The sequence below is a fragment of the Camelus dromedarius genome, chromosome X (genome assembly GCF_036321535.1).
Source record: "Camelus dromedarius isolate mCamDro1 chromosome X, mCamDro1.pat, whole genome shotgun sequence".
NCBI lineage: Eukaryota > Metazoa > Chordata > Mammalia > Artiodactyla > Camelidae > Camelus > Camelus dromedarius.
The window spans coordinates 18,311,454-18,324,566 of NC_087472.1; the positions used below are offsets into that span (position 1 = coordinate 18,311,454).

Below are 13,113 nucleotides of genomic sequence, written 5' to 3' on the forward strand. Positions count from 1 at the left end.
GGAAGGGTAGTTCTGGGGGGCCCAACGACAAGATCCTACAGCCCCAAAGGCAGAGCTGCAGAGTCCAGCTGATTGTGTGGCTCCCAGCTATTGTCCAAGGCAAGGACATCTTAGGGACTCCTTTGGCTCAATCCCCAGGGTCATTCCTGCCTCCCTACTTTTGCCTACTCCCTTCCTTTTTACCAATCCAAATGTTACACTTTATTCAACATCCAAAATAAGCCCAGTTATTTTTGGTGACCCCCTCCCTGATGTTGGGTACAAAATGCTCTCAATTCTCATAGCAAAGTCTCACACTTGGTAATATTATTGTCTAATCTTCGTCCCCAAGTAGTTCCAGTATATACATTGTCCTCACAACTAGATCAGAGGGTCTTGGAACAGAAGGGATAAATCTTCCTCTTGTTGTGTATCTTCTGGAGCACCCAGCAAAGATCTGGGGGCATCATAGATATTTGTTAGTTTGAACTCTACCCTCTCCAAGAAAGGACGGGGGAAAGAAACAATTTTGGTATCAAGGTGGCTTGGTGGAAAATGGGGACGCAGGATCTAACTACTTTGGAAGCAACTGGGCTTGTTGGGTAACCTCTACTTTTTATTTTTAAATTTTGGGACATTAGAAGAGAGCAGCCTACTCTCAACATCCAGGGAACTGAGGAAATGGTGAGTCAATGTCTCATTTCAAAACTTTATCCCTCTGCCTGCACTGGCTGTCTAGAAAAACGTATCTGGCCTGTATTCCACTTCCTCTGGGTATTTCTGCCCACTGATGACATCATGTGAGAGCAGGAAATAGTCCTGAAGAAGTGACTCAAATGAGGAGCATTTCAGGTGGCGTAGAAGGCTGGTAGGGAGTGAGCCTTGGCACTGGTATACTTTTCTAGTAGGGCAAGATGCCTCTCCTATTCATCACAACCAGAAATGTCTTCTTGGAGGAAAGCAAGACGTGAAGGCATGTGATAATCTATACAAATTTTATTTTAATATCAATTTGTATGGAAACAAGCAGGTATCAGTGTTATGCAGGCATGGAAAAAAAAAAAAGGGAAAGAAAAAAAAACTCCAGTGATAATTGGTCTTGTATTTACACCATTTGGTTTCAACAGGGACAGGAAGTTTTACTGTTAGCTTCCTGTGGGAACTCCAGTTTCTGCACCTTCCCCTGCTGCCTCTCAGCATCACGATAGAGCAGGGACTTCTGAGCCTTCAATCGGCAAGCCAGGCACATGAAAATTGACTCCACGTTCTGGCTCTCTTTAGGGTCCTTGGCCGATGTCTCAAACAAGAGCATGTTGTGAGCATCGGCGAATTTCAGGGCTAAGTTGGAGGGTACCTGGATCTGTTCCCTCAAGTCACACTTGTTGCCCACAAGCACTTTCGGGACGAGTGGAGGCACGGCATGCCCATTGCATTCTTGGATCCACATTTTGAGGTTGGTGAAGGATGTCATCTTGGTGACGTCATAGACAAAGACCACGGCATGCACGTTGCGATAGTAATGTTCCACCATGCTTTTGCGGAAGCGTTCCTGACCCGCCGTGTCCCACACTTGAACCTGGAAGATACAGAAACCCGTATTTGGAGTCAAAAAAGGAAACATGAACAGAAAAGAGAAAACATGGTTCTGTGGCATTATGAAAATGAGGTGACAAGCTCTGACACAGGAAGCTTGAGGTGACAAGCTCTGACACAGGAACTGGCAGAATGAACTGATCAAAGTATAGAGAGAAGTTTCTTCCAAGGTTTATTAAGACTTAAGATTTTTAGTTGAAAGTCGGAGTTGAAAAGCTTAAGGCTTTTAGTTGAAAAACTGGAATGCAAATTGGTCAACTTTCTTGGAGGGTAATTTGGCAATATGATCAAAAACTTTAAAAATGTACAAAACTCTTAGAGCCTATAATCCCACTTCCAGAAATCTATACAAAAGAAATAGCAAATAAGATAAATAAGTCCTCAGGATGTACTATACAGCATGATGACCACAGTTACCACAGGTGTATGATATATATGAAAGTTGTTAAGAGGGTAAATTCTCATCACAAGGAAAAAAGTTTTCATTTTGCTTTTTCTTTTTATTCTATCTGTGTAAGGGGTTGGATGTTCACTAAACTCACTGCAGCCATCATTTCACAATATGTGTAAGTCAAACCATGATGCTACACACCTGAACCTTACACAGTGATATGTGTCAATTACATCTCAATAAAACTGAGGGGAAAGCAAAAAAAAAAAAAAAAGAAAGAAGAGATATGTGGTTAAAAATTTGTACAAAGATCTTCATCACAGTGTTATTTATACTTTTTAAAAAACAAGAAACAACCTAAATGTTCACTAGGAGATGAATAGCTAAAATGTGTGTGTGTGTGTGTGTGTGTGTGTGTGTGTAGATAGATATACATCTTATGTATATCTAAATATATGTATCTATTATATATATATGCTATTATGCAGCCATTAAAAATAACCTTTTCAAAGAACAAATGGTGGAGGAAATGCTCACAAAATATAAGTGAAAAAAGTAGGACACAAAATTTTTCATATGCTTTGGTCCTAATTTTCAAAAAATTAAATATAGAAATATGCATAGGAAAGACTGGAAATGTATACACCAGAACATTACTGGTTAGTTACGAACAGTGGGACTTTAGCTGATATTTATTTTCTCCTCTTTTTTTGTATTTTCCAAATTTTCTACTGCAAACAAAATCGCTTTGGATTTTGTGGGGTTTTTTTGGCATAACTTTTTAAACAAAACAAAGTTAGTGTTAAAATCTCACCTTGTGGCTCAATTTATTTTAAGTTCATTTCTTTGTTGTGTAGAAGGTAATTAAGCTCACTGGATTCTAATTCTGCATATCAGCTTTTGGACTAATCAGTAACATATATAAAGATACAACTCCCAGGGGATACTCTGAAGTCTACACACATTCAGCCCAATCTATTTCCTTACATATCCAAAGTCTTGGACAAGAGTATTCATGCTCATGCCTAGGCCCTATGCAATTTTCAGTTATGAAAAAAATGTGATTATGATTACTAAGTGACTACTATGGTTCTTAAAATTATTTGGAGTTAGCAGTATGTAAGTATAATCTAGTAAATATAATTAAATCTCTTTGCTGAAGGAGATCTTACAGGACCCCAGAGTCATTATTCTGAACATCAGCTTTCATTGTCCAGGCTTCCCTTCATCTCCTCTATGGACGTGGCCTTCGAATTCACCCCCTTCTTCTATTTAGATTTCTATGTCTCTTGGTCAGACTTTCCTCTCCTAACTCCTGGACTACAGCAAAGTCTTTTGGATTTGGGATGTTTCCACTCCAGGGCCTCTTGCATACTGCTTTCAAACTAGCCTTTCTAAATCCCTGCTTGATATCAGCATGTCATCTCCTTCTTCAGCAAATTCTGATAACCCTCTACTGCATGTGGCAGCAAAATGGCAAGATTTCTGTCTGCCATAATTGAACCCCACCCAACCTGGTTTCCAACTACTCAGCTCCACCTGGTTCATTCCCTCCTCTGTACCTTTGGTCCTGCTGGTCCACCTTCCCCAACAGACCTGGTTTCCCCAGCGCCACCCCTCGTTGCTCTATCCAAATCCTACCCATTCTTCAAGGCTTGGCTCATACCTCCACCTTCTTCCTAAAACCTTCTCCGACTTCTCTTCAATTCTCTTTTCTTAGGAATTTCTATCACACTTTGTGTCTGTACCACACCCTTTAGAATATATTTGTTCTCTAGTCATTTCATCTGTGTTCTTGGCAACCTTCCAGCTAGACTGTAAGCATCAAATCAGGTCACTCATCATCATGCCATCATCACCATCATCGTCATTATCAAAAAAAAAAATAGTGGCCTGAGCCACCAAAACTACAGTTGATCTGGCATTCTAGGTATCCACCAAGGCAATTTCAGAGACAACATTCGACTTTGGTTACCCAGAAACACTTAAGTCCTCAAAGGCTGATTTGCTTCAACAAGCAGAGACAGAAGAGATTTTCCTTTCTTCTACCTCTCTGGTGCTCTGAGCAGGAAGAAGTGGGAGAGCAGGCCGGGAAAGGGAGGGAGGTCAGTGGGAAGAGGGCAAGTGTCACACTTGGCTCCTGCTTTCCCCACCCCCACCCTTGGGTAGTCAGAACTCTTGCCTCTGAGTAAGGCAGAATCCCTACAGCCGTCAGGCACGCAGCAGATGCTTTAACACCATGAGCTCAGGAGTCTAAAAATACCTGCCACTAGCAGGAACACGGGTGGGAGTGTGTGAGGTGTTTGGGGCTGAGTAGGTTGGCTGTTTGGCTTTTCTTTGGCTTCAGAACTGTGTACACCACCCAAGCTGCCAGAACTGCAGGGGACCCTCTTGGCTGGAGACCTCCTTTGCCTGTCCAGTGCCTTTGGGACCCTTGAAGCTTTTATCTGGAGGCTCAGAACTTCAACCATAGGCACTGCTCCCATTCCAACTCTTTATAAGTCCCCCTCCCAGGTCTTTCCATCCCTGTCTGTGGTCAGAGGGAAGCCAGGAAGCAGGCTGCTCCCAGCAGAAAATCAGAACTTATGCTGTGGCCTCAGAGCCATCACAAAGGGAGGGCACGACAATCAGTCTTGCTGGAACACAAGTGACCGCATTTCGTTTCTAGGTTTGCCGTCCCTGTCATTCTCAGCATCCTCAGAAAGCCTGGCCCCCATCGGACAGTGAAAGCATCCCCTCACCCTGTTGCAGCCGGCACTCTCTCACCCAGTTCTCCCTTCTTGTGGGTACCACATCCACATGGTGGCCAGAAGTGACACCTGCCCCTTAGCCACATACATGTCCCCAGGACCCTATTTTCTCTCCAAGGGCCAGTAGGGTACAGTGGAGTCAAACCAATGAGGGTGCAAATCTCAGCCCAACCAGGTCCTACTAGTTAGGTGTCCTCAGGCAAGTTACTTTATCTTCAGTGTCCTCCTCTGGAAACTAAGGACAAACACAGCAATCTTGCAGGGATGCTGTGAAGATTAGCATTCCTTGTAAGTACGGGACACAGTGCCTAGTACACACTCCCCCTTCCTCCCCGGCCCGAAACCTCCTCCACCAAGTCTGACCAGACAGCTAAGTGAGCAAGCGCTCTTGGAAATGCAGCAGTAGATGTCGAATTGAGAGACCCGCGTTCCAGCCCCTCTGCTTCCTAGCTGAGTCAATGACTAGGCAAATGAAATAACACGTGAGAAAGGGCTTTTGCAAAATATAAAGTGTTCTGCAAATATTAATTGTTTCCATTCTCTCAGAAGGCCCATGAGCCCTGTCCTGGTAGCACTGCTCCTTGGATCTGTTGGTTCTCATCCTGGAAAGTACAGAAAGCTTGGCCTCTTAATGATGAGATAGAGCCAAGGCAAAAGCAGTCAGTGGGGAGGGGGAGGTGAGAGGAATGCCAGCAACGTGCCACAGTTGGCTGGGGGGCAAGCCCAAAGTGACAGGGAAGCTGGAGGAAAGTGGAGGGGTCCAGGGTGGGGAGCTTCCCAAGATAAATCTAGCCTCGTGAACCATTTTCCTGGGGCTATTGCTGCCGGAGCAAGCTTCAGCAAGTCCCTCACCCCCTGCACGTGCTCCTAGCTGATGGGGGCGCGTATTTCTTTTCCCTAGGGAATATATCTGGCATCTTTCTAGAGATGAGGCATAAATGTCCTTTTGTTGCAGGCTGGTGGGGGAGGGTAGAAGTGGAAAAAGGAGAAAATACATCTGTAACATTTGGAGGATGCCCGAGTGGATGATGGGAAAAGTTTAAAACAAATCTTTCTTCAGCTAGCTGGACTGTCCTATCTGTGTCTAAGATACGCCCACGTTCGCACACAAGGCTGACACTGAGAATGGCAAAGAAGGACAGAGACAAATAGAAACTCACACACAGCAAGAGAGGCAGCAAGGGAGACAGAGAAACAACCACACTGATGGATAATTAACTATTAAGCTAACTGGCAGAAGATGGACGTTCAGAAGCCCTAAGGAAGGCATGATGTCATTCTGACTGCGGGCAGCTTCCAAGGAAACACTTAGCTCAGCCTCCATCCATGCAGCAATGTAACACACAAAGGTGTTTTTCCAAGTCATCAGTGGAGGAAGACCAATCCGCAGTCCTGAGAGGCAACTGCCCACAGTCTCGGCTGACCTGCAGTGTGCCTGGTCTGGAGGGCTGAGGCAGAGGGGGTGCCCAGTCTGTGGGAGAAATCAAACTGGACTGGAGGGGATGCTTCCATGAAAATTTACCAAAAATGGCTCAAAAATCAGAACTGAGCCTCCCTAATGCCCCACCCCTAAACACACACCCATAATTGGCATTTTCCAATGCTTTCAGACTGAGAGAGGCACAATATGATTTAGCTAAACCTGTAAGATGACAGACACATAACGGTCACTGAGGGAAGCTCCACCCTTCCTTTAGGGGTTGGGGGATGCCTCCATCTTTCCTAGGCTGATGTCAGGAAGGACTGTCAGCTTTCCCATATAATGTCCCACCATGTCCCCGTCACAGCTTTTGTGGGTTGGACGGACCATGGGGCTAGCCCAGAGTGGGGATGTATGTGCTTTCTTTCTAAGCCAGGCAGCATGGTTTGTGGAAAGAGCACCAAAAAGAAAATTAGGAGACCAGAGCTGTAGGCCTGGCTCTGTGTGATCTTAAGTCACTCCCTCTCTGAGCCTCAGTTCCTATTTGTAAAACAAGGAAGTCAGATTAGAGATTCTCTAAGGTCTCTTCCATCTCTGAACATCCTCTGATTCTCACATCCAAGCTGAGACAGTCGAGGTGCAAAAAGTAAAACCCAGCCTAGGTACACGGCTCAATGTCTGGGGTGCAGTTGAAAGTGACATCTTGAAGGCTCCTGGGTCTGGGGGCTGTAACCCTGGGCCCCTGGCCTAGAAGAGATCATAAGGATGGCTGCTTGGCGTGCCGCTCCCCTTGTGCACGCCCCCCTCGAGCCAGATACTGCCCTGCTAGAGAGCGGTGGTAAAGAACATGTGCTCTGAGTCTAGGCCGTGTCACAGGGAAGGCAGGATAGTGAGATGTGAAGTGTGTGGGCTCAAGAGTCAAAGACTGCAGCTCAGATCCACGTGCCTTTGGGAAAGTTATTTAATCTCTCTAACTTTAGTCTCCTTATCTATAAAATAGGAACGATAATAGTAGTCCTAATTTCATAGGGCTGCTGAGAAGATCTAGTAAGATAGTGTACGGAAAGTGCCTGGCCTGGGCTCTTTGTCTATTCAGTAAATAGAAACTGCTGCTGCTGCTGTTGTTGTTATTATTATTACTATTGTCTACTCATTGGAAGTTTCTCTTTCTGTGATTCTTTTCTTTAATGGAGGTACTGGGGATGGAACCCAGGACCTCGTGCATGCTAAGCATGCGCTCTAGCATTGAGCTATTATTACCCTCTACCTGGAAACTTTTCTTAATGTGCATGTTAACCAGGAAACACTGGACTACAAATGTGAGGGGGTGGGCGATATGTTGATTGGAGATACCAAATGGGGCTTCAAAGCCCTAGGGATGGCCCTGGTAATTAAGAAAGTAGCCCCAGATATGCTAAATGAGTCGTCCCTCTGCAGAGGATAGCGGTGTGTGCTACCCTGGGACATGGGGAGGCAGCCCAGAAGAAGCCACACCCTACTTGGACTGAGAGCAGAGCTGCCAGAGACCTCCCTGCCACTCTCCTGCGAGCATTGGCATTGCAGAGCCTGCCAGCCTTCTACTGCTGGCTGTGGTCTAGGGCCACCTCAGCCTCCACTGGACTTTACTGTCTCCTCTAAAGGGGAGTCACCTCCTAGCGTGGTTTGGCACTTGTCCTTGAGAAACTTCAGGCCAGCTGGAACATGAGGCAAAATTTTCTCCTATGTAGATCATGTGCTAGCTGCCATGCTCTGCCATCTTCCCAAGGATATACTGGTCTTGCCTCCAGCTTTAGCCCTGAGGTTGCAGCAGCTTTGTCAAAGGCAGGGTCCCCATCCTGCTGCTCCCACACCCAACCCTGAGCTCCTTCAGAATCTGTATTCAGAGGGCTCCAACATAAGCAGTGTCACAAGGTTTTGCCCTCTTGAAAATATCATCTTCCCAAAAAAAGCCTGTATTAAGCACTTATCTGCACGTGGTGCTGTGCTGGGCTCTGTTTCTAAGTGAGTCACACTGTCACAGGCTCTGCCCTCTGGGAAAAAGTCCAGAATCTTTGCAAGAGACTGTAAAATCCAGTTTGGCTAAGTACTGGGTGTTAGAAAGGAAGGAATCTTTGCAAAATTTCCCCAAGGCCATTGAGCAGTGACCCTCTTCCTCTGGTTTTCACCTCCCATTTCCCACTTTCTGGCCTCCTCCTCTCCTCTCCCCCTGTTCTTCTTCCCTCGACTCCCAAATATTTCTTTTTCCCTCCATCTAAATTTCGAGTGGACTTATTTCCCTTCTCTTACATCCAGAGGACTCTTTGGCTCAATGTGACACTTTATTTAAAACCAGTGATAGCATTAAATTTGAAGGGTTTTGAGAGTTTTAAGAGCACATCCTTATTTCTATTTTGAATTTAAGAGGCATGTTTTAGAAATTCCAGAGTCTTACAAACCCTACATTAAAGAAGCTAGACGCACTAGAGAAAGTCCTAGGCAAGCAGACATCGACATAAGAGCCCTAGGAAAGGACAGAGACAGATACCTACTTTACTTTAAAAAGGAAATGTAGCAGTTCCCCCCAAAACTCGAAAAGCTAAAAATATCACTATTTCAAAACAGTGCCCTATCTTCCTGACTCTGGGGCTCAGTTGTTTTCATGAGCTCTCCCCTATCAGCCCATCCTCCCGACAGCCCGGCCTCTGAAGCCATTTTAAAACACGTTCATTTTAATAATGAAGCAAGTCAGGAATCTTGCACAGTTGAGAGTGTTTCATCATTCTCCCCTACTCAGCCCTTCTCTCCACATCACTCAGAAGAGGAGCCCTGTGGTCATTTGGGCTGTTTGCCCAGCAGGAGGGAGGGTTACCTTCACCCAACAGGGTCCCACCATAGGCTCAAGAGAAGGCCTGCTGTGGGTCTGGAGGAGTCCCTCTTTAGTGCCCGGTGTCTTTTGAGGTGATTTTCTTGCCTATAACCCTGCCCCTCTCTGCTCCCCTGACACATGAAGCTGCCCTTGCCGTGTCCTCCCCACTCCACCCTCTGCACATTGAAATATTCCTGTCCTCTCGAGTTTCTACCTTTTCTGAACTGGAAGTGAGCACAAATGGTCAGACAAGAATATCTATACTTAGCCTACTTGACAAACTAATGGGGGTGGGGGACGAAGACACTTCCCTTGGCCCTCAGATAAGTTGCTCTGCATTTTTACAAAGACCTGCTGGAGACAATGCCAACAGGATGAGTAATGTGCATTAGGTACCCCAGACAAATAAAGAAGATATCATTTAAGGATTTGAGGGGTACTGTCCCAAAAGAACAAATTTTGTCTATTATAAAGAGCTACCAGATGACCCTGTCTCAATTTCCTTAAAAGGTCTTATGGCTTTGTGCTAGAACCACCCCCACACCACTCCTATTGCAAATCATAACCATAATCTTAACAATAAATTGTAATTTAAAATAAAGCAGCTTTCGTTCTCTATGGGTTTCCATCTTTCCTCCCCTCTACTGCCTCGGGGCTTAGCCAAAGCAGGTATGTTGCAACCTATTGGCACCCACGAGGTAGAAGAAACCTCAAGATGTGTAAAGTGCTTTGGGATCCATCGCACAGACCAGGATGGAGATCCCTCCTACCTCCCTCTGCCCACAGGTGCCGCTGCTCCCGGCTCAGGGTCAAGGATGGGATCAAACAGGCTTTTCCTGGCGGGAGCTGTCAGGCAGGGGCAAAGGGCATGAATGCAGCCACTCCCGCCTGCCCTCAAAAAACGGGTGAGGTGAGAACTGGGCCACTGAGAGAGAGGCGAAAGGGGATGAGGACGTGCCGAGGGTCTTGGGCTCAGCAAGCGGCGACACAGGCACGCACTGGACATTTACAACCACTAGAGTGATGCCTCCGGCGAGGCCCCCTCCCAGTTCCCTCCCTTCCTGGACCTGACCGTCTGGATCACCTTGATCTTCTCGCCCTCGATTTCCACAGTCTTCTCCCTGAAGTCCACGCCGATGGTGGCCTCAGTCTTGTCCGGGAAGGTCCCTCCGCAGAAGCGGAAGGTCAGGCAGGTCTTGCCCACGTTGGAGTCCCCAATCACGATGATTTTGAAGATGCGAATCTGCACGTACTGGTCCAGCGACGAGTCGAGCTCCAGGGATGCCAGGCCAGCGGCCGAGGCGGGCTGCAGGTTCCCATGGCCCAGGATGGGCTGCGCCATCTCCCCCGGACCGGACCGGGGCCCCAACCCCCCTCGAGGGCTCCACACAAAGAAAACGGCCACGTTAGTGCGCTCGAGGCGAGCGAGCTTTGTGCGTGTGTGTGTGTGTGCGTGTCTGTGAGTCTGTGTCCGCGCGTGTGTGCGTGCGCCGGCAACGTGTGCGCGCGCGCGCGTGAAGGGGTTCCTCTCACCCCAGGCCCCCCCTCCTCCTCCAGCGCACCCTCCTAGCAGCTCCCAGGCACCGACACAAAAGCCAGGGAGGGGAGGAGAGATGGAGAGTGGGCAAGCCTTCTCTTTGCGCCTGTGCCCTCGGACGGGACGCTCGGCGGTGCGATCCTACCGCTCTCCCCACGCTGCCGTGGCGCCTTTGCCTAGACCCCAGGGACACACCGGAGGGAGGAAGCCTAAGGAGGAACGGGGAAGTGGGGAGAGCCGCGCATACCATCTCGGGATGGTCTTCCTTTCTCCTCGCCATTTATTTTATAGGTTTTGGGCTCCCCACCCCCCACTTTCTCGGAGCTCACAGGGTCAGCGGGCAGGGAGCACAGCTGGGGAGGACAAAGAGAGCTGCACCCAGGCATCTCTGGAGTACTTCGGCCTCGGAGCGACATTACCCTGCAGGGGTGGGGTGCGGGGCGGAGATACCTCTTTCACCTCGCCAGCGGCGGGCAGCTGCGCCGCTCCTCCGCGGCCCCCTCCCAAGCCTTGGGATAAAGGGATGCTCTGTCTTATTGAGAAAGCAGGTGCGCTCGCGCGCCGCAAGGAGCCGGGGAGGGCCCTGCCAAGACACGCCGTGGGTTGTGGGGGCCCGAGCAGCTGAGAGGAGGAAGGCAGGGGCACGGGTGTGCGTGTGTAGGGGGAGTTACTGTTTCTGTCACAGACTTGCCAGATGTAGGGGGGCGCGTGCCAGGCGCCAACCTCCCCTCATCACACCACGAGCATCCATCCTCTGAATGTTCAGGAGAGCGGCTCTCATTGGCTGCCGCGGTCGGTTGTGTTTGGCGGGCCAATGGGGAAGGCCCGCCGGGGGAGAGGGCCATACATGAGGTAGGAGAAGGGGGGAAGCTAGTTGTGGCAGCTTCAGCAAAAGGGGACTTTGTTTCCGGGGCTAACCATTACAGGTCCAGGTGGATTGATCTTGGAACATGGCATGAACCTCACAGTGTCTTGCATTCCCTAGTCCTCCATATAATCATAAATTCTTCCAGAACGGTGGAGTTGCAAAAGGAATTGGAAACCCTTAGGAGGGTTCACCCCTCTTCAACTGAATGTAGAACAAAGTGGTTGGGTCTAATTTGCCAGAAACCTAGATTATGCTTGGAAGATGATAAATGAAGAGAACTTTCTTACGGTGTTAGGGGGCAGCTTCCCAAGGCTTCATAAGATCACACGTCTGGTCAAGACCAGTATTCCCTCTCCAGAAAGTGATTTGCAGGTTCAGAATTTGTTTGTTTGAAACCTACTTTACTAAGGTACAATTTTGCATACAATAAAATGCACCCGTTAATGTTTGCTTTTAAGACTTTATCCCTCCTCCCACATATTTCATAGACTAAGGTAATACCGACATATGCCAATAGCACCGACATACAAGTTATTTGCTAATGCCATCAAGGTCAGGGATTCCAGAAGCACACATGAGCTGCCATCTTATTTGTGTGTGAAGCTGAGCTGCAGAAGAGACAAACACGACTAAATCCATTCCCACTATGGGGAAAACACTTCAGTGCATCAGTGACAGATCTGTAAGCAAACTGGAATGTGACTGCTCAGCCAAGTCCAAGTTACTTAAAATGGCTGGGAAAATGGGGTCTTCTAGTTAATGAGCTATTTAAGCTGAGTTAGCAGTATATTTATAACTAACTCTTTTAGCATGTATGTGGTTCACCCCTTTCTGAAACTCCAGATTATACTATTCAATATAAAAGCCATCTTGAGAAGGATTTAATCTTAGTTGGCTAATCCACGGTCATCATTATGAATATCAATTATCATTGTACAGTATGAATAGCAATCCTCATTGAACAGTATTTTGGTTTTTTGATTGGTTGATGTCTAGATAATAGTTTGCCAAATCATTCTCCTCTGTATTTGAAGTCAATGCTCCTGGTGATCATTATCTACAGAAGAATAGCTATTTTTAAAAAGGTACCTATTAATCAGGCATATCCAGTAGGTAAGAGTGGAAAAAAGCTTTCCTAATTCATAGCTATAATTAACACTGACTTTCTGAGAGATATAAAAAAGATTACATCCACATAAGATTGTTAAGATATATGCTTCCAATAAAAACTTGCCACTGAGTCTGAAAGTTCACATTTTATTTGTAAGGTAGAAGCATTGATTCTTGGAAATATGGTATGTGAAAATGGGCCCCATGCCCTAATAAGAACCCTGTGGAGTGGGATTTTAGGGAACTTTCACTTAATATTTTTAGAGTGATTCAATATGTATAAATTGCTTTTGCCCTCCAAAATGAGAAAATACAATTTTTAATTAAGAGGACAAGAAAACTACCTCACTGCACATATTGCAAAAGTAAATGTGCCATACAATGCCTTTTCTTTGTGTTAATTGTGCATCATTAAATGACTGTCTTTTAAATACACCTAGTTGTTTTCGTAGGTACCTGATGGTCATGATTGTGACATTGTTTTCCAAAGCCTCTTTCACCAGCAGATATGATTAACTTTGTGTTTAATCAATCCATGTTTACTAGTGGCTTTTAGGAACAGCAATGAATATGATTGTCTGTAAGGCCTTTAAAATATGAAATAAATATAAATAATTTTT

At 46.6% G+C, this 13,113-nt stretch overlaps 1 protein-coding gene across 2 annotated transcripts; it reads right to left on the reverse strand.

Annotated features, from left to right (window-relative positions):
* Positions 1 to 960: 960 nt before the first annotated feature.
* On the reverse strand, positions 961 to 10,967 carry RAB33A (RAB33A, member RAS oncogene family). 2 transcript variants are annotated; one of them, XM_010991568.3, is made up of 2 exons: positions 10,063 to 10,967; positions 961 to 1,555 (listed from the first exon to the last, which is right to left on the reverse strand). In XM_010991568.3, the coding sequence occupies exons 1-2, from the start codon at positions 10,318 to 10,320 to the stop codon at positions 1,100 to 1,102; spliced, it is 714 nt and encodes a 237-aa protein (XP_010989870.1). In that variant the 5' UTR covers positions 10,321 to 10,967; the 3' UTR covers positions 961 to 1,099. The 2 variants fall into 2 exon arrangements, with proteins under 2 accessions (XP_010989870.1, XP_064338795.1); XM_064482725.1 differs by having other exon boundaries at positions 10,051 to 10,774.
* Positions 10,968 to 13,113: the final 2,146 nt, after the last annotated feature.